Raw genomic sequence first — 20,207 nt, forward strand, 5'->3', positions numbered from 1 at the left:
TTATGTTGTCGCTTTCATTTTTACCAAAACTGGTCAATTTAATTCACAATCACATGTGCTTCCTAAATGGACGGATTGATTGCCCTGAAGTTTAACTGACTTATAGTAAAACAGTGGAACTAAAGTGTTCTTTATAAAGGGACTACACCGATTTAACAATATGATAATAAAACCATCCGCTGACTGATTCTGAAACAAGAGGTTTCATGAGGTTTTGGTTGCGAAACCTGATGGTGTTTACAACAACTTTGTTGTGCTGTCTGTCGAATTTTTCTTGTGCCAGTATTTGGTGGAAAACTGTGTGTTCATGGACATTTGAGTGGCATGGCAGACAACCTCACAGGAACATCTGCTTTTGCAGCTATTCTGGTCATGAGCTAAAGTTTCAGGTGCATACTTTCAGATCACCTGTTTTTTTTTCCAGAAACACTCTTCGACTTCCTTCATGAATCACAGCAGACTGACTCATGATCACGCCATTTGAACACGCTACTTCATAAAGTTTCTCTGATGTGCTGTATTTTTAATGTCTTAATTATGGTGTTCCTGCACTTAATAGTATTGTAAATATAACCATTTTTAATATATTGGGGGCTTTAATGCTTTTATTTGATAGAACAGTGAATGAGAGAGTGAGGGATGACATGCTAGAAAGGAGCCAAAGGCTGGACTCAAACTTAGGCCATCTGCTTGCAGAACTTCAGCCTCTGTAAATAGAGTGGGACCTGACCATTAGGCTAATCAGAGCCTCATAGATGTATCATTTTAACAGATTTTTAACATAATGTGCTAGAAATATCTAAGCTATACATAGAATTCATAACATTTTCTTAACTCCATATATTATTTCAAAGCTTAGATATGATGCCCTTTCACACAGGCAAAAGAAAATCTGAAGTTAAATCAAACTCAAGAAACACTGACAGTCAAAACAGTTCATGTAACTTAAGGAGACCACTAAGTCACTATATTTAAAGTCATTGTTCTGGAAACAAAAAATGCCAAAACAGGAAATATACATGATAGAAATCCTCAATGCAAATTTCCATCCATCCATTCTCTATGCCTCTTATTCCTCGTGGTCGCTGTGGGCTGGAGCCTATCCCAGCTGTCACTGGGTACACTCTGGACTGGTCACCTGTCAGTTGCAAGACTGACACCCTCCAGCCAAATCTAGAGTCATCAGTTGGCCTAACAAGCATGTTTGTTGTCCGTAGGAGAAAGCTGGAGTTCCTGGAGAGAGCCCATGCATGCACAGGGGGGGACATGCAAACTCCACACAGGAAGGCCCTGGCTGGGATTAGAACCTGTAGCTTACTTGCTGTGAGGCGACAGTGCCGTGCAGGACCCATTGGATGTTTGTCTTTCTTTTGTTCTATATTATTCTTATTAACAAACTCATGATAACCAAACATTAATCATGCTTGTTTGCATTTCTAAATTCAGATTTCAGTTCTTCGACCAAACTTATAGCACATCTGGCATTCAAGTCTAGTATTGCACACACTAAGACTGTGCTTTTCTGCTTCACTTTACAGTGACAAAATAAAAAAAACTTTTCTGACAATTAGTTACATCTAAAATGGGGTGGAGAAAAAGACTTTTTCTGCAGTGTTTTTTCATAGACCTGTCTGACACCTACTCAGCACTCTACAGATAGGTGACAGACATGTAATACCATAGTCAGCCTACTCCTGTTTGTTGATGTAAGTCATGCACAGGTCAGTTGTCTGTACAACTTGTCCTTTTCCCAGCTTTCATTAGGCAAGAAGTGGGGTACACGGTGCACTGGTCCTTCTCAGAACTTTGCCCAAAAACTGCTGACCTTACTCTTTCTATCTGGGTAACACCTCCATCAAAGTGAATACTAAATGGGAAGATGGGGTCATTTGGGATTTAAAAGTGGAAAATAGACAGTTTAGTGGTTTATGGGAGCCCAAATCTAGTGGTCAGCGAGTGAAACATGAAATTTTTCTAAACAAGGACTGCCATTACATCATATATTACATTAGAAAATAGAGTTGTCAGTGTTTTTAAGTGTCTGTTCAGACTGTCTATGTTAGACAGGACACAAGATCCAGTCATGTAACTAGAGATGTCATAAACGTAGTGAATGTGTGAGGAATGTGTTAACAGACAAGCAAACTACAGTTTATACTGTGATCACTGGCATATAGAACACCTCACCTGTCCCACTTTATATGACTTTTCTCCTCTCAAGTTTCAGCTTAAAGCCACAAAGCTCATCTTTTAACTTCTTTGTCATTTGAGGATGTTAAACTACCATAATCAACAGAGAGAAACATCCAGGTACACTCGCAGTCACAAGCAATTCAGAGTCACCAGTTAAATTGAAGAACCTGTGGGTGGAAGCTTTGTTCTGCTAGAAGAAGAGGCACTGTTTCTTCTTCTTTTCTTCTTGTAATCTGGTAGGTTTCAAAGTTTGGTGCAGCAGTTGGTTCTTAAATACATCTGCAAGGTGTCCCTGAATGATGACAAACTGCTGTGACATCACTGCAGATGCTTAGAGGCTCTACAGCAGGACTTTTCTGGGCGTGGCTTGGCGTAGCCTGGCACAGCCAAACTGGTGATAGAAAAGTAAACCAGCACGACTCTGTCTGGATCGGCATGGACCAAACATAATAGACTGCGGTAATAGACTGCGATTTTGAGAAATACTTAAACAGCAACACAGAGGGAAAGAAATGCAAGCTATAGCAAACATGGATAACAATTTTCAGTTTAAAGTAGAATTAAACACCTACTTTCCAAAAACCTTGTGCAGAAAGATGTGCACAAAACACATTGAGTGACTGGTACAAAAAGCATGCATTTTTATTGTGTTCACACACTTTTTTGAGAGTAGATCTCATTAGCAACATAAAACACAAAACAATTACAAACACACATCAACAAGTAGAGATCAGTGAAACCTGATGAGTTACACTGATTGTTTTCTGGTGCCCCTTTAGATTTTTATCAGAGGCTTGATCAGATAATTCGGTCTAGAATCTCTGCTTGAATCGTTTCCCTAACCATTTAAGATCTGCAGATATCCTGTGATAAGATCTATTTCACACCTTCATTTCTTCTCGACATTGCTCGTGTGTATGCATCCTGTCATGCAAAATGACACCTGTGGTGATATGGGGTGGTTTTTCAAATTTTTTTTTCTGATTGTCTCTGTCTTTTCCTGTGCAAGCTCAATGTATTTTCCTGTTTTTTTCACACCTTTGTCTCCTGTTCTTTTAAGCAGTGTTTGTGGTAAGGAGGGGGCTGATGGTAGCGCACACCATGTCCAACCATGCAAGATTGCTTATTTCGTTTCATAATCAGAAAAAAGCCCTAGAAATGTATTCAACTGTGATTTACATGCCAATTCAACGAAAATGGAAACTGATTGCATGACATTTTGCATATAATGTGCTGCACCTGTGAGGTTAACTCAAATATCTCATGCTACATTGCAGGTTGTGAACATAAAGAGAGTGGTTTTATTATTTGAAAGAGTAAAGACATTGTGGAATTGCTGATAGCCTCACTGTGGTTGTAGAACAAGCCGCTAAAGGTTATTTTGATCCAAGGACTGATTATCCTTCAAAGTATTTTCTTTCCTGCTATTAAGGCTGCAGTCCTTTAAAGTTCCCTTTATTAGTATAAAACAGTTTAAGTTTGTTCTTTATTAATCCATAAAGTTGTACAGTGCTGCACAATTTGGGTCCTCTTTATGAAAATAAAACCATGATAACACGTGCCTTGAGGAAGTGAAACAACAAGAGCAAAAATGTTCTAGTTTTGATTCCTCTATTCCTGTATTGTTTTGTTGGTAACTATTTTACTTTATGTAGATAGCAACCATTTATAGTCATGTTAGGGATGTTTTGTCTTCCTATGAAGATTTTAACCACAATAAACCAAAGGAAGTATGCTTGGGAGATCCATGTGACATTTATGATGTTCATGAAGAAAAAGAGCATCCTGTTACCTTCAGAAGCCTGTCTTCTCTTTAAACACCTGGGTTTTTGGTTTTATTTTCTCACTCAGTTTGAACCCCTTCCTTCCCCTTGCAGATTCAGGTTTCATGGTTATGATCTTGGTTTCACTGTATTTTAGGTTAGTGTGCCACTCTAGCACACAATACCAGTCAAATCTCACCTTCTGATTACCCTGTACAAAAAAGAGCAATGAGAATATACCACAGTGTTGTGTGCCATAAAGTATCAGCCTCTGAAAATATAAAGCCAAACAGAGGCTACAAGCAGCACTGAGGGGTCCTCCAACCCTGGTGCATGTTGTAGTGTGTCTGAACTACAGGTATGTAGAAGTGTTAGCAACCCATGCAGTGTGCTGCAGCACAGCAGAGACACCATGCACGTATTCCCATGACTGTCATTAAAGCAAAAACAATGAGCATATCGAACTTTGTATATGAGGAAGTACTGGCTGCAAACAGTGGGTGGCAGCATCTTGTATAACATACAAGATGCTAATATGTAGATCTGATAAGGACAGGACTGACAATTATCAAGTATATTCCCAAGAGGATCAGATGTTTTATCTAATCAGATGTTTCGTATGAAAGTTACCCTAACTTCCTGTCAAATGGCAAGATATGGAAATGCTCACCATTGCTAGTGGGGCATCCTTTAATGGCACATATCACTGTGTTGGACAAATACTGAGGCCTTTATTTTGAAATATGAGCTTGATAGGTTCAACACAGCAAGACAAATAAACAATTAATCCAAATGTGTCACTTCCTGTTGCCAGTCAGGGGCACGATGATAAGATGTGTGTAGGCATGCTCAGTGTGATACTGTTGTCTTGGCAGCATTATATAAAACACCCTGTTTTGAAATTGAGATGAAGCTGGTGGACGTCCTGTTATGTTTGGGACATGGGTCCAAGAGGCTTTTTTGTTGGTCTGATGATGACTCATATGCAGACCCAAAATCATTAGCCTAGGCTGAATGGTCTGCAGGAGCTGTGGGTTTAAAGTTGTTATGGAGGAGGGGGAAAAAAAACTAAATTCAGAGGAGAAAACGTTCACTTTGCAGTTGACAGCAGGGGCCACTGTAACATAGCAATAATATCAATGCATTAATGCATTCGGTAAGAGGGATCATTCCTGTGAAATTTGGTTATGATTGAAAAAAGCATTTAAAATGTATATGGCATTACTGGTGAATACATAATGCAAAAAAGTACAAAAAAGTATTCAGAGTTTGGGCCTTGATTATGGCCACACCCTATGATGAAAACTCACAGTCTGAACAGCTTTGGATCTACCTTGTCAAAAATGAGCAAAAAAGCTGGTGTCAATCTGACAAAATCTCTCAGACAAGTTTGTTAAGATGTGTACCGGGTTTTTATGCCTGTAGTTCTTACCAAGTCCTTTGACTGATGTGTAAAATGTTGAATATCAAAAAGATGCAAGCTGCTCTGCCACTTTTAATTATTTCCTCTGGGGAAAGGGGGGTTATTAAGAAGTTTTCACTTATGCATGCCTGAAAATTCCCAAAAACTTGAGATACATCCATCCCATAACCTAATGTCTGGTGTACGTCAAAACCCAACACCCAATTGGCATCAAAACTTAAAATCCAGTTGCTGTAACCCTGATGTTGTTGATATCAAACCTAACATCTAGTTAAGACAGCGCACTTGAATGAGCTGAAGTTAAAAACAGTGTAGTTATTATCAAAGCACAACATCCAGTGATGCCACAACTCAACACCCCCCCAAACACTATGAGACATATAAACTTAACATCCAGTTAATTTCAAAATGCAACACCTAGCCTACTTGTTGCCAAACCGCAGTTGATAGTGAAACCACAAATTATGTCAGAACCTTACATTTGGATGACCACAGATGTCACAGTACTGTACCACATGATGGTTAATGATGCACTATGGCTCCCTCAGCTGGATAAACATGCACCATAAACTTTCAGAGTGCTTTTTTTCAAACATTAAAGTCACAAGGAAATTAAACGATTGAAAGTTTATGCTCTTAACTTTAAATGTATACATTTGTATTTCATAAAAACACTATGGTAAAATTCTGATGCATAAAAGCCCTTTGTGTCTAATAGTACGTGGAGGTTTAGGTAGTTATATAAAAAATGTTATATAAATTCTAGACAGCGACGGCAAACTGAAGCAAGACACTGATACAAGGATGTTTATGATTTTTAACACGCTAGTTAAAAGAGAAAACATAGGATGTCTGTCTAATAGTGGGTATAAGCAGGCCTTTACCCATGATAGAGCATACAGATGTAGCAACTGTTAAGTTATCTGAGAAGCACAGAAGCACAAGCTAGCATGGCCTCTCCTGAGCAGAGGTTAAGGTCAAGTTTATATGCTATTTCAGTTTTCATGCAACAGAACAGGGATATTACACTGGAAATACACACAACATATGATTAAAGCATTTGGATTTTTTTTTTTTTTTAAAGAACAGTTTCTTTGTAGTGCATCAGTACAAAAAACACAACTCTAAAGGAAAGACCAACTTAATCTCCAATAACTGATCAAATACCATAGAAACGGAGGTGGTTAGACCACAGATACAAACCTCCACAGGAAAAGCTGATCTTGACTTCTTGCAACCAATACATTTTTGTATGTGAGTCATTTTTGCAATCGTGAGGGAGCAATGAGGACTGATTTGCAGTTTGAGGAACAATTTAGTTCAAAATCACTTTGCTGCTCCACCTACAAAGTTAGCTGAACTTCATTTATCTGTGTAAACAGTTTATTCAGATATATTTCAATACATAAAATACATATGGAAAAATGGCAAGAGAAACTCACATTAATTAAAATTTCCCTTACTTGTTAGAATATCTTACTTTGACAATGGGAAAACATTTCTTTTCTTCATTTGTTGTCTGCAGTGCTTTACCAGGGCCTTCAATTAAATTCCTATTTAGTGGCATATTTCTACTATTTGAACTATATATTTTTAGATTTAATATACATCTTATATTATTTATTTATCCTCGTGAGACCCTGTATTTACATAAGAGGACATTACGTTTGGCTTCTAACAACATAGTAATAAATTCTGCTCTTCAATTAATTTTTAAGATAACTGGAAATCACGCTTCAGTAATTAGATTTAATATTTGGGCAATTTAATTCAAAGTTTAATGGAATTTTCATGATATTTTTTAAGATATAATTGTAATTTTTAAGTCTTCTGGGGAATAGCTCTGAAATTTCTGGTACTTTTATGGGCATTTTTGGAATTTATCTGTGATCATTTTTAAACTTATTGGATTTTTGGGGGAAAATTTTCCCAGAAATTTAATGGACATTTTAGGTAATTTGTTTGGATTTTCATTTGGTGAAATTTGCTTTTAAAATTCTCAGAATTTTGTGACATTTATCGGGATTTTTTTTTTCTTTTTTACTTTTCAGAGTATTTCACTAAAACATATGGTTAATCTTTACGAGTTTTTTTCTTATTAGATTAAAAAAATATTTACGAATATTAACAGACACTTTAGATGATGTCTTAGGAAATTTTAAGGAATTTGAGGGGATTTTTTTGTGTTTAGAAATATAATAATTCTAAAGGAAATTTTCCAGGGACTCAAGAACTTGAGTTGGATACAACATATTCTTTGTTATAATGACTTCCTCCAAGTAAGGAAGTAATTTTGTTTTGGATTGCAGACATCATTTATGGTTAAAAAAAAAAAAAAAAAAAAAAAACACAACACTGACAGGGCTTAAGTTTTATATTTATCAGGTCCTACTTTACCCAGATTGATTGGAGAAGCTTAAAATGTTTTAGCAACAAAAGCACGGGTCTCGGGAGGATATATTTTCTCAGTTGTTGATGTTTGACGATTTGTGCTTATCTTGTAAGCTGTAAGGCCTAATAAGAGGGAGCTCAAGTATTGGGGAGCTCACCTAACATCCACTAGAGGGCAGTGTTGTGAAACCCAGCCTGGTTGATAGGGCCGTAGACACACGTCACCAAAACACGGAAGAACTTTGTAGCACGGGCGAAGTCCGTGGCAAGAACCAGAGTGGAGTTACTCCGAGAAGTCTCTGCCCTACTTGTCATGTTTTATTTGAAATATTTACCGAAAACCCAGTCTATTAGAGCTAGCGTTACACATTTCAGGCTGTCGGAATTACTTTGAAGAAGAAGAGGACGGGGACGTGGAGGAAGAAGAGTTCAGTGCTGGTATCTACTTCTTCTTTCTAAGGTTGTCACTTCAACTACGGCCTGTTGAATAAGTACGTAAGATTAGCTGATGGGTAAAACATTAAATTACCACACAGAGTGACGTTGGTGTGTATTTTCTGTTCAGTCTGTCGCTTCAGAGCTTTGTCAAAAACGAAAGTAAACTGAAGAGGGCCCGGAGTGACACCATGGCTGACAGTATGGAGGAAGAAATGACGGAGGAGCGTGAACGCCTGCAGCTGGACCTGACCTGCCCTGTGTGTCAGAGTATATTCGATGACCCCGTACTGCTGCCGTGCACCCACAGCTTCTGTAGGGATTGTCTTCGGAGAAGTTTACGGGTGAAAAAATGCTGTCCTCTTTGTAGGAAGGACTTTAAGGAGGGACAGGACATTTCCAACCGTGCGCTCCGGGACACATGTGAGACCTTCCTGAAGACCTCCAACTGGCGGCCGAACCAACAACCTGCCAGCAATGACATCTGTAAGATTCACCTGAAGCCTGTTGAGCTCTACTGTGAGAAGGACGAGGAGCCTCTGTGTGTGGAATGTGTAGCTCTACATAATACACACAGGCTGTGGTCAGTAAGAGATGGAGCAGCAATATGTAAGGTAAAGTGATTTCACCACAGGTTCAAGTGACTGCATTGGAAATATAGTAACTTGATTTATTTTATTTATTTATGCATAATTTTTGCTTTTTAAAAAATTATCACATCAGACATAAAATACAAAAAAATACAAAGCTCCAGATAACATACATGAAAATGTCATATTTAAGACAACAGGCACTAAGGAGATACTGTTTAACTAACATGAAATTTAAATAAATAAATAAATAAATATATATATTTTAATTTCCCCAGATATTTATGACTGACATGGCTACAAAATTCTGCCTATTTCAGCTGTGAATATCCACCATACTAACAAATAAAGTAGTAGAGTTTTTTAACCATTATTCCTTACAGTTAAAACTTTTTTAAGGGCTGAAATGTCTTCATTTCTTCATCCTTAAACTTGGAAATGTGTGTTTTAGGACTGAAGTTTTAGATCTGGTACCGGTTGGTATCGGCTAAAGGCAGTTTGTATGTAAATGTCAGCATATTGGATATCAACAAAAATCTAGCAATATATAAAGAATTTACTTCCAAAGGTATGCTCATTTACAACATACACTATATTGCCAAAAGTATTCACTCACCCATCCAAATAATTGAAATCAGGTGTTCCAATCACTTCCATGGCCACAGGTGTATAAAATCAAGCACCTAGGCATGCAGACTTTTCTGCAAATGCAAATGTTCTACAAACATTTGTGAAAGAATGGGCTGCTCTCAGGAGCTCAGTGAATTCCAGCGTGGTACTGTGATAGGATGCCACCTGTGCCGCAAGTCCAGTCGTGAAATTTCCTTGCTCCTAAATACTCCACAGTCAACTGTCAGTGGTATTATAACAAAGTGGGAGCAATTTGGAATGACAGCAACTCAGCCACGAAGTGGTAGGCCACGTAAAATGACGGAGCGGGGTCAGCGGATGCTGAGGGGCATAGTGCGCAGAGGTCGCCAACTTTCTTCAGAGTCAGTTGCTACAGACCTCCAAACTTCATGTTGCCTTCAGATTAGCTCAAGAACAGTGCGTAAAGAGCTTCACGGAATGGGTTTCCATGGTTGCACAACTGCATCCAAATCATACATCACCAAGTGTAATGCAAAGTGTCGGATGCCGTGGTGTAAAGCACTCTGCCACTGGAGTCTAGAGCAGTGGAGACATGTTCTCTGGAGTGGCGAATCACGCTTCTACATCTGGCAATCTGATGGACGAGTCTGGGTTTGGCAGTTGCCAGGAGAACGGTACTTGTCTGACTGCATTGTGTCAAGTGTAAAGTTTGATGGAGGGGGGGATTATGGTGTGGGGTTGTTTTTCAGGAGCTGGGCTTGGCCCCTTAGTTCTAGTAAAAAGGAACTCTGAATGCTTCAGCATACCAAGACATTTTGGGCAATTCCATGCTCCCAACTTTGTGGGAACAGTTTGGGGATGGCCCCTTCCTGTTCCAACATGACTGGGCACCAGTGCACAAAGCAAGGTCCATAAAGACATGGATGAGAGAGTTTGATGTGGATGAACTTGACTGGCCTGCACAGAGTCCTGACCTCAACCTGATAGAACACCTTTGGGATGAATTAGAGCGGAGACTGAGAGCCGGGCCTTCTTGTCCAACATCAGTGTGTGACCTCACAAATGTACTTCTGGAAGAATGGTCAAAAATTCCCATAAACACACTCCTAAACTTTGTGGAAAACCTTCCCAGAAGAGTTGAAGCTGTTTTAGCTGCAAAGGGTGGATCGACATCATATTAAACCCTATGGATTAAGAATGGGATGTCACTTAAGGTCATATGCGAGTCAAGGCAGGTGAGCGAATACTTTTGGCAATAAAGTGTACATAAACAATTGTTATCAATATATGGTAACATATACAATTGACTCTTTATTATATAACCTATATTTATCTAGTCTATCATGGTAACACCCACATATAAAATTGCAATCCCTCAAAATACAGTTATTTTCAGAAATATGAATTAATCACTCATTTACATTTTTCAACATATGTTGCTGGAGTGTATCAGACATTTTTTTGTCTTGTTTTTATTTTTATCAAGTATCCAAACATCCCCTTTCACTTCTCTGATTAACAAAAGACCACTGCATAATCCCCACACAGAATATTCACCAGATTTCACTGTTTGCCTCAAAACTAGTCATCTGACAAGAAATTACCTCCCTGTGAGAAAACAGTGGTTAGTAACCTTGTCCAACTATAGATCCATTATGAATTTAGCAGAGACAGCTAGATTTATACATACAGATTCACACCAATTCACCATTTTCCCTTTTGTTTTATGGTTAGCCAACATTCTGCCTTTTCACCCTGCAGAAGGAGCTGGGATACAGAGTCCAGATTTTTGAAAAGAAAGTGGATTCATACAAGAAAACAAGCAGTAAAATCAGCAAGGCAGTGGATTACATCAAGGTAAAGTTATTGTCCCAGCAGCTATAATGTTCGTCAATCAACAGGACCTCCAACACTCTAGAAAAGTCACACTCCACACTGCACTGGTTTGACTTCATACCTATTTAATCAGCATGTAAATTCTTTTCTTTTGCTTAATGCAGCAACAAGCTCAGCAGGCAGAGGAGCAGATCAAGGCAGAATTTGAGAGGCTGCGACAGGTGCTCATCACAGAAGAAGCTTTGCGTCTGAGAGCCCTCGGTTCTGAGGAAGAGGAGAAGATCGCTGCCTTACAGGAGCTCAATGACAAGACAACAAAAGACATAGCTGCCCTGAAAGAGCTCACTGACTCTTTGAAAAAAGAGATGGGCAATGAGGATTTACCCCTCTTGCGGGTAAGAGAAGGGGGCAGATTCACACAAAATGTACACTGACTTCTCTCTGAATTTAAATTATTATTATAATAATGTATTATTCTCTTTTGTGTTTTAGAATTTCAAGGAATTAAAATCAAAGTAAGTAGTAATAAATGTCAATGATCAAATGTTTTTCCTGATGGATAATATCTGCATGTACATGTGTAAATCTAAACTGCTAAGTTGACAGGGAGTTTTATTTTATCATTGTTTATTGTTTAACAATGCTTTTTATTAATTTGGGTGAAAAAAAATGAGGAGTCCACACTGAAATGTGTCCTTTGGAGTTCTATCATTACCTGGCTTGGCGTACAGTTTACAGCAAGCCCAGGAGTAAAATAACTCCATAGGACATATTTGAGTGCTGACTCCTTAGTCTTTAGTGGGTCTTTTTTTTGTAGTCATGCACCTTAAGAGGTCAAAATGTTTGAAGTCCCTCTTTTTTTGGCCTTCGTTGAATCTTACTGATCGCATCTTTCCATCTTTGCTTCAGAGCACGCTGGGGTGGTGAAGACCCTCGCCTTGGTGAAGGCTGTCTTTTGGATATGGGCAAGCATGTTGGTGCTCTGAGCTTCAAAATCTGGAAAAACATGCAGGCCCATGTCAAATATAGTAAGTAAATTACACCAATGGAATGAAATGTTGATTCTAATGACTGAAAGTCTATACTAGAGTCGGTATTGGGGTTTGTTGTAACACTGCTTTTAACATTAGCAAAAATTCAAGAGTTTTTCACTCTATAAACAGTGTTTACAATTTGAAATAATTGGTCAGTATATTCAACAAATGTTAGCAATGCATCAAACTGTGACCTGTTTTTTCCTGTATGCAGATCCAGTGGTTTTGGACCCTAACACTGCCTCTCCATGGCTGGCTTTAAGTGCAGACCTGACCAGTGTGAAAGAGAGCTCAGAGCGTCTGACTGTCCCCGACAACCCGGAGCGCTTTGATCCCTGCGTCTTTGTCCTGGGTGCTGAAGGTTACACCTCGGGGAAACACAAATGGGACATCTCTGTTGGTGACCACCCCAAGTGGGTGGTGGGAGTGTGCAAAGAGTCAGTGCCTCGTAAAAAGAAGTTCACAGTCAATACAAGCCGTGGGGTGTGGGCCATAGGACTGTCCAAAGGGGTTTACACTGCCTTAACACCTGAGCGTACAGAGCTGCAGGTGCAGCAGCGTCCCGAAGTGATCCGAGTCAAGCTTAATATTGATAAAGGAGAGGTGTCCTTTTGGGATGGGGGAACAGCAAAGCACCTGGTTACTTTAACACACAAGTTTGATGAGAGGATTTATCCTATATTTGGCCCTGGGCTCCACAATACACCAATGATTCTGGCTTCAGGGAAAATGGCTGTCCACACTTCATGATATCCTGTATGAAAAAAAAGAGAGATTTGGAGCAGCAAGAGTTAATATTTTAACTCCAATAAAGGTGGACATGGTCAACAGTGCTTTAGAACTCTGTCAGACTTTAATAGTTTGCCAAGAAACTTTGAGTTTAATGCTTGATTAAAAAGACATTGAATAAAATTGATAAAATCCTTTCTTTTAAAGGGCTAGCAGAGAAAACTGAAGTGCAAAAACTGGAATGCTTGCCTTATGGAACTAGATCTACCAGTTTTTGTCAGTTCATATGCAAGAGAGGTAAAACTATATTTTTTTCCTTTAAATCACCAAAATAATTTGGAGCATAGAAGATGCTGAAAGTAAATAGTGACAAAGTCTGAAGAGTCAGATTGAGCTGTCCCTCTTCAGTTGTAAACGAACTTTATGAAATAAAGCATAATCTTTATATGAAAAATGCTGACGAGGAATGCAACTTCAGTTTCTTTGCTGGCTTTTAGGGCTGCTAAACACTTGAATGTCTGAAATTCAATAAATGGTAGTGCCTTGATGCATGAAAAATGTGCATCTAAGAAAGCCCTCTTAGCCCACCCAGGATCCACTTGGACAAAGTAAATATCAATTTTAATTATTTTCATTGGCACAATCCCAACATGATAGGCCTACAAACACTTGTTTTTGACAAAAGATCTATGTATAAACTATCCTTTATTTTGACGGTGTGTAAGGGCCACTTTAGAAAAAAATAATAAAGCAGGTTTGTTGATTTTCAAGAAAAAAAGAGAAAATTCTCAAGTTCAAAATGTTAATCTACAAGTAAAGAAGGACATTTCAACTTTTAAAGTCATACATGTTCATGAATTGGAGATTATTTTAAGAACTTGAAATGAAATGAGTACCTAAAGTCAAAAATATTTTTTAAAAAATGAAAAAAAATTTAAGATTTTTAACTGTGACATTTCTAGCTTTTTATTGCAAGTTTCTGATGTCTAAACTTAAGCTGGTGTGTTTATTTTCATGTATCTGTATTAGCTGGTGTTCACTTATTACTGCTCAATGCTTAGCAGAAAAAAGTATTATTCACTACTGCTACTCTGTGTGTTGTTTCTGAATCAACTTAATAAAAACGCAAATCAAGTAATTTTGTTTAATCTTTGCAATGAAAATAAAAGGCTGGAATTGGAAGAAACTGCCTTGACTGGTGATTATATCGAATATACCTGAAGGTACAAATATAACTGACTCAAATTTACGTAGATTTAAACAGTCATTACATCCATGGTTGTTAATAATTTGTTCATAATAGTTAGAGTCGGTCACATCCAGATGTTAAATAGTTGTTTTTTGTCTCCACTTGATGGCAGTGCTGGGCTATGCCACTCGCAGCGCTGTCTTTTGTGTTGGCAACCACTGGTTGTGCTAGCCAGCCATAAACACCAAAACAACGGGCATCTGTCCTTAAGATGGACTGCATCAATCGGCCCGATGCTGTTCCCAGGTTTCGCTGTTAGACTGGAGCTTTTCCCATCAACTTGATAACATAGTTTGGAAAAATGATTCCGTGATCAAACACGAAGAAGTACTCTACAGAATGACTTCCACGGGAGATTTTGCAGTAGCTCACGACTGCGCATCTGGATGTGTCTGAGCCGCTACCGCTAGCTGTCGACCAGGCTAGCCGACCATCCAGCGCTGTCCTCTGCAGGGATTCAGCTACTAGCTATTTTGGCTAGCTGGTAGCCTTGAGCGCTCAATAAGGTTTAGTTAGCTCATGTAGTAGCTAGCGGTAAAGAGTCCCGAAAATGTAAATTGAGATGGGGCAAAAGAGACGGGAACTGGTGAGTGCGATAATGCAAATAGTGAACTACCCAGCTAACGGCCTCTGCCTGTTAACGGTATTCAATAGCTAGCTTAGCTTAGCAACGGTTAACGTTAGCTTTGTTGTTATAGCCTGCGGAGAGCCCTCAGTTGGAGATACTAGTGGGCTTTCGCTAGTTTGATGTTAGAAATACATTTTATCAACACCAAGTTTCTATTTAGTGTTAACTGTGTTTAAAATCCCATTTTTTAAAACATCTGAGTTACATTTGTGCTATGCTTATGAGATTGGTGCAGTGATTACAGTACACTTGGCTAACACTAGTTAGCGTTATCAGACCAGAGTATTTTCTGATGATCGAAATGCGCAACGTACAATTTAATGTATGTTTAATGTTTAACGGTCCCTTTGTGATAGTTTTTACATTGAAGAACACTGCAGCGAATACAAGGGTCATATGTATTTAAAGTTTTTTTAAGATAAACAAAGAGATAAATGACCATGTGCAAGGAAAAGCAATAGCCTTAAGAAATTGTTGAATAACCATGAACATCCTGTTTTTAAACTACCTTTTTCATGTTCAACCAGATGCTTGACACCATTGAAATGTGTGGGTTGATCCACATTCTCTTCACATTTCTACTGCTTGTTGTTTTTTTGTTTTGTTTCGGTTTTTTTTTTGCAACGGGTTTACTCAGACTTAAACTTCATGATTCTCTGCCACCTTTGCTTCCTCCAGGCTGTGCCAGTAATGGCCTCCCCCCTCCCTGTCTCCTTCATCCTGGTGGCACTACTGTTGGCTGAGTCACCTGTGTGTCAAGCGGGGGACTGCAAGGGCCACAGGCAGGTGTTACGGGGACCACCAGGGTATGTCACAGATGGGCCAGGAAACTACTCTGTCAATGGGAACTGCGAGTGGCTTATTAAAGGTATAAAGAGATATGTTACTGTGCTGTGTTATTTGAAAAGGAAAAAAATGTTTCAAAAAATGTAATTTGCAGGCAGTCGTTCTTTAATTAATAATTCTTGCATTATTCTCTTTTTGTATCTTCCAGCTCCCAGCAACAGTCACCGCATTGTCTTAAATTTCACCTTCATGGACACAGAGTGTACCTATGACTACCTGTTTGTGTATGATGGCGACTCCTACCAGAGCCCACTTCTTGCCAGTCTGAGTGGAAACACTCTGCCTCAACCTATCGAGGCCAAGTCTGGAAAGGTAACCAATCAAGACAAAATTTGGGAGACAGCGAAGCCTTTTAACCATAGAAAATGTCAGGTTTGTGTTTCTGATTACATTTCCTCGTTCCAGATGCTGCTGCATCTCTTCAGTGATGCTAATTACAACCTGCTGGGCTTTAATGCAACCTACACCTTCTCTTTGTGCCCTGGAGCGTGTGGTGGTCATGGCCGCTGTGACCCCTCTACATTTAAGTGCCACTGTCATCAAGGCTGGGGAGGAGCTGCCTGTACAACTCCTCTGTGTTCCCAGTCCTGTTCAGTGAATGGCCAGTGTGACAAGGTAAGAAGAAGAGAATCTTAAGATCTGAAATTAAAATCAAAATCCAACAGTGATTTAGTCACGCATCCTACCTTGAATAACCTTAGTTAGTATGCCAGTCGTGCAGCTTTTTTAACATTGATAGGTAAGGTACCCCTTTTTTTTTTTTTTTTTACCTTGACCACTGTCCCCTGTAGTCTGAATGAAACGTCTGTGCCATGATTTGGTCAAAACATTGTATGGATTAAGCAGCAAAGGAGGTTTTTGACCCTGCTTAGCCAGCTTTAAATAGCATTCTTCTTGTGTGTCTCTTTAAATGAAAATGAGCTCCTCCTCACCCCACCTTTCTCTTCTTTTGGGTGTGTTAACACATCTACCCCTCTGTGCTTCCATTCCTATGGCACTGCATTTTGTATTGACAGATTGTGAAGTCAGAGTGAGTACTGATTCTACAAAGACTGCCAGATTTTGTGTTTTCAATAGTGCTGGCGAAATAACGTGATCATTTTGATTAACTAATCACACAAACATTGCGCAATAAAAGAACTTTAATGCAAACCAGTCGCACTGACGTCACTGTCTTCCACATTTGTCCACTGTAGCGTTGTAAACTGGATGAATAAACAAGCCATGCATGTCATGGTCTTGTGGTGATTATTTATATACAGCTTTCAAACCTTGTGTAAAGGTCTGATGCTCAAAATCTTTCATTATGAACTTTCGTGACGTCACTAACAGGAAGCTTTCTGCGCACACTCACATGCAATGAAAACGTGTTCATAAGTTAAAACATAACTTTAGAGTGTAACAAAACACCAGTGAAGAGGCAGAGAGAGGAGGTAGACAGCCTGGTTTGACTAAGACCAGAGGTAGGCCTACTGCTAGTGAGTGTCTTTGTGTTGGGGGAAGATATGTAGGATGTCAAATGTCAATAGAGTAACAGATCAGTTACAATAAATGGATGATTCACTTTTAATAATGTGAAGACCAGAGTAATATATAGACAACAATGTATCATATAAACATAAATTTAGATATATAACCAGTCACAAACAGTTTTATAAAGTAAATTCTATAATGCAGTCCTGCGTATATCATCCATGTATGCCATGAATTAATCACGGAGGCTGTAATTGACTCAATTATTCTTTTCAGTCGCTTGACAGCACCTGTTTTCAAACACTGGTGGACCACAAAAAAAGGCACTGGTTGACTTATTTAACATTTGTTAGCTGGTAGATACTCCCAATATCCAAATATATTTGTAAAATACAAAAAATGTGTGTTTTTTTTCTGAATAATTCTCTTTTGCCTTTTTCTCTTATCCATGTTTCACTTCAGAAAGGAGAGCGCTGTCTGTGCAACCCAGGCTTCTTGGGTCGTAGCTGCCAACTTGGTTTTCATGACGACAGTGGGGCTGGGCAGTGGTGGCGTGTGAGTGATGGAAACCCCTACACACCCCCAAGGACGGGTTCTGCTGGCGTTTACTTGTCCTCCTCTGGAGCCATGTACTTGTTTGGCGGTAAGCTACACACTGATATTGTTTTCAGTATAGATCTCCCTTTAAGCTCCTAATAAAAATGCATTTACAGTAAGAAAATTATCCTTCTACAGGATATATAACTTCTACCATCTAATGCCATTTATTACTTAGATTAGGATTAGTCTTAACCCAAAGTACTGAAATCTTTTTTGTCATCTGTCATCCCTCCTCTCCCTGTAATCTCCCCCACTATCTGTTAGTGATGAATGGTGTCAGTGTATGCTAATGACAGAACTCTTCTCTCCCAGGCTTTGACCTGAACAGAGCTCTTGGTGACCTGATCAAATATAACTTCACATCCAACCAGTGGGACAGCCGGTCATATGGTCATTCTCCTGTAAGTTTTTTGTACTGTAGATTCTCTAGTTAACTCGTGCACACAGAATCGATCAGTTTTATATAAACAAGTAACAGTTTTTCTAACCCTTCATCCCTAGAGGCCCCATATCTGGGGCTAGCTCTTGTCAGAGGAAAACCTTTTAAAGGCAGTCTCAAAGTCCATTGACTGAGTGCCCACAGATCATGGCAAACTAACAAGCACAGCATTTTCCACCTAAACAAAACACAACTCAGACCACAACCAGTAGAATGAAAATATGTCACAAACTACAGTTCCTCTAATCCCAGTACTTTACTGTAAACAAGGCACCCTCAATACTTTTACAATATTACATGCCAGCAACACAGGAGATATTTACTCTAAAAGTGTAAACATTTTTAGGCAGAAAAACATCAGTTACACATCATTTACCCAGTCCCAGTAACTTTTATAGGGATTTTTACACATCTGCTAAAATCTGTAAAGCGTTATCTTTACATTGATGCCATGTCTTAACAAGTGAACTCAAGCAGGAGTGGGTTTTCAAAGCTTCTTAGCAACTCAAAGTTTTGTCAAAAAGATTTGAATGAATACTGTTTATATTGAGCAGACACTTCTACCACTATGTTTTGTGTCCAGATACATTCATGTGGGCTCATACCGAAAATATGCCAGTAGTAGTTCTGATAATATGTCGGTGAAATAATTTTATTTCCGGTTAAGTGCCTAACTGTAGGTTTGATATTTAACAGGTTGCAAGAGGTTATGCTCTTGGACTATTTTTACATGCATGTAAACAGTTATTAACACAAGATTCTTAAAAGTTCTGGACATTTCCAGGGAAATTTCATGTTTTCTCACAATTTATATATTAACTGAAACTACCAATTTTTTACTCTGGCTTTACTGGGATTTACCTTCCAACTTCTTGGTGTTTTTTTTCTGTGACACTGAGGTGAACCATAGCTGGAAATATTCAGGAAGTTCAGCACAAGCAGTTGATAGGGGGTGATGATGCTTATATCCTGTGGTTGGTGTGCAACCGGTGCAACCAGGACGTTTGCTGTGGCTACTCCTAGACTGTGGAACAGTTTACTTCTGAACATTAGAACTGCTCAGTCTAGAGATAATTTTAAATCTTTGCTGAAAACTCACCTGTTTGCACTGGCTTTTAATACAAGTTGAACTTGACATTTGTATTCTCTTTGATATTGCTAGATCATTATGTGTTTTATGTGTTTTTTTGTGAATCATTTCTCGTGCTTTTACTGTTTTGTCAAAGCCTGTAAAGCACTTTGGTCAACTAAGGTTGTCTTTTAAATGTGCAAATTTTGAAATAGAAATGCTCATATTAATTGTTTCACACTTCTGTTTATTATCTGATACCCATCCTTGTGTTGTCAGGTGGCTCGTCACTCTCACACTGCAGTCGAGTGGATGGGTAACATGGTTATATTTGGAGGAGAGCTGGCAAACGGCTCCCTGGCAAGTGATGTCTGGATGTACCGTCCTCTCCATGACGACTGGCAGCAGCTCGGGTTTTCAAATTCACTCGGTGCTCCTAAACTGGCCAACCACGCTGCCGCTGTAGTGGACAGTTACCTTTATGTATTTGGAGGTGGGGTTCAAGTTTTGTTGTCTTTGATTAGATAGAACATACGCTTGATAAATAAATCAAACTTGAATGTTTATTTCTTCATTTTATTTCCTAGGTCGCACTGAGGAAGATATGTTTTCCTCCTCTCTGTATCGGTTCGGTCTGCATGGCTCTGGACGATGGGAGACTGTTCAGCCCACTGGTGGGAAGCCCCCTGCCACTGCTGGACACTCCATGGTGTTCCACAGCCCATCCAGGACTCTTCTGGTCTACGGAGGCCATCGACCTACTACCGCCAGGTACACACCCTGAAGTGAATGGGCATACTGGAGACATATGCCATTGTCAAAACTGGCACCCTCGTCTTTATGTGGTTGTGAACATTTATGTTTCTGTGTCGTTTAGAGATCTCATGCAATACAATTAAAAATCAAAACAAATATGGA

General features: G+C 39.1%; 2 protein-coding genes across 4 annotated transcripts in view; both read left to right on the forward strand.

Annotated features, from left to right (window-relative positions):
* Window positions 1-8,010: 8,010 nt before the first annotated feature.
* trim35-28 (tripartite motif containing 35-28) lies at window positions 8,011-13,084 on the forward strand. 3 transcript variants are annotated; one of them, XM_041793688.1, is made up of 7 exons: window positions 8,011-8,261; window positions 8,336-8,819; window positions 11,148-11,243; window positions 11,387-11,617; window positions 11,715-11,737; window positions 12,132-12,250; window positions 12,471-13,084. In XM_041793688.1, exons 2-7 carry the CDS (start codon window positions 8,397-8,399, stop codon window positions 13,004-13,006), a joined length of 1,428 nt encoding a protein of 475 aa, XP_041649622.1. In that variant the 5' UTR covers window positions 8,011-8,261; window positions 8,336-8,396; the 3' UTR covers window positions 13,007-13,084. The 3 variants fall into 3 exon arrangements, with proteins under 3 accessions (XP_041649622.1, XP_041649621.1, XP_041649623.1); XM_041793687.1 differs by having other exon boundaries at window positions 8,011-8,230; XM_041793689.1 differs by having other exon boundaries at window positions 8,011-8,208.
* A 1,326-nt stretch (window positions 13,085-14,410) lies between these two features.
* megf8 (multiple EGF-like-domains 8) overlaps window positions 14,411-20,207 on the forward strand; it is a 31,933-nt gene continuing 26,136 nt past the window's right edge. Inside the window, exons 1-8 of the mRNA XM_041793664.1 lie at window positions 14,411-14,820; window positions 15,541-15,730; window positions 15,857-16,020; window positions 16,114-16,323; window positions 17,644-17,824; window positions 18,094-18,182; window positions 19,569-19,782; window positions 19,877-20,060. Of these exons, the coding sequence (XP_041649598.1) occupies window positions 14,797-14,820; window positions 15,541-15,730; window positions 15,857-16,020; window positions 16,114-16,323; window positions 17,644-17,824; window positions 18,094-18,182; window positions 19,569-19,782; window positions 19,877-20,060 (1,256 nt within the window). The 5' untranslated portion in view covers window positions 14,411-14,796. The remainder of the gene's footprint in view (window positions 14,821-15,540; window positions 15,731-15,856; window positions 16,021-16,113; window positions 16,324-17,643; window positions 17,825-18,093; window positions 18,183-19,568; window positions 19,783-19,876; window positions 20,061-20,207) is intronic.

The sequence above is a fragment of the Cheilinus undulatus genome, linkage group 8 (assembly GCF_018320785.1).
Source record: "Cheilinus undulatus linkage group 8, ASM1832078v1, whole genome shotgun sequence".
Taxonomy (NCBI): domain Eukaryota; kingdom Metazoa; phylum Chordata; class Actinopteri; order Labriformes; family Labridae; genus Cheilinus; species Cheilinus undulatus.

Bases quoted from the DNA above. Each gene is read 5' to 3' on its own strand.
- trim35-28 (XM_041793688.1), top strand. From the start codon at position 8,397: ATGGCTGACAGTATGGAGGAAGAAATGACGGAGGAGCGTGAACGCCTG. The intron at 11,738-12,131 runs GTAAGTAGTAAT...TCTTTGCTTCAG, and splicing joins TTCAAGGAATTAAAATCAAA to AGCACGCTGGGGTGGTGAAG. The intron at 12,251-12,470 runs GTAAGTAAATTA...TCCTGTATGCAG, and splicing joins GCAGGCCCATGTCAAATATA to ATCCAGTGGTTTTGGACCCT.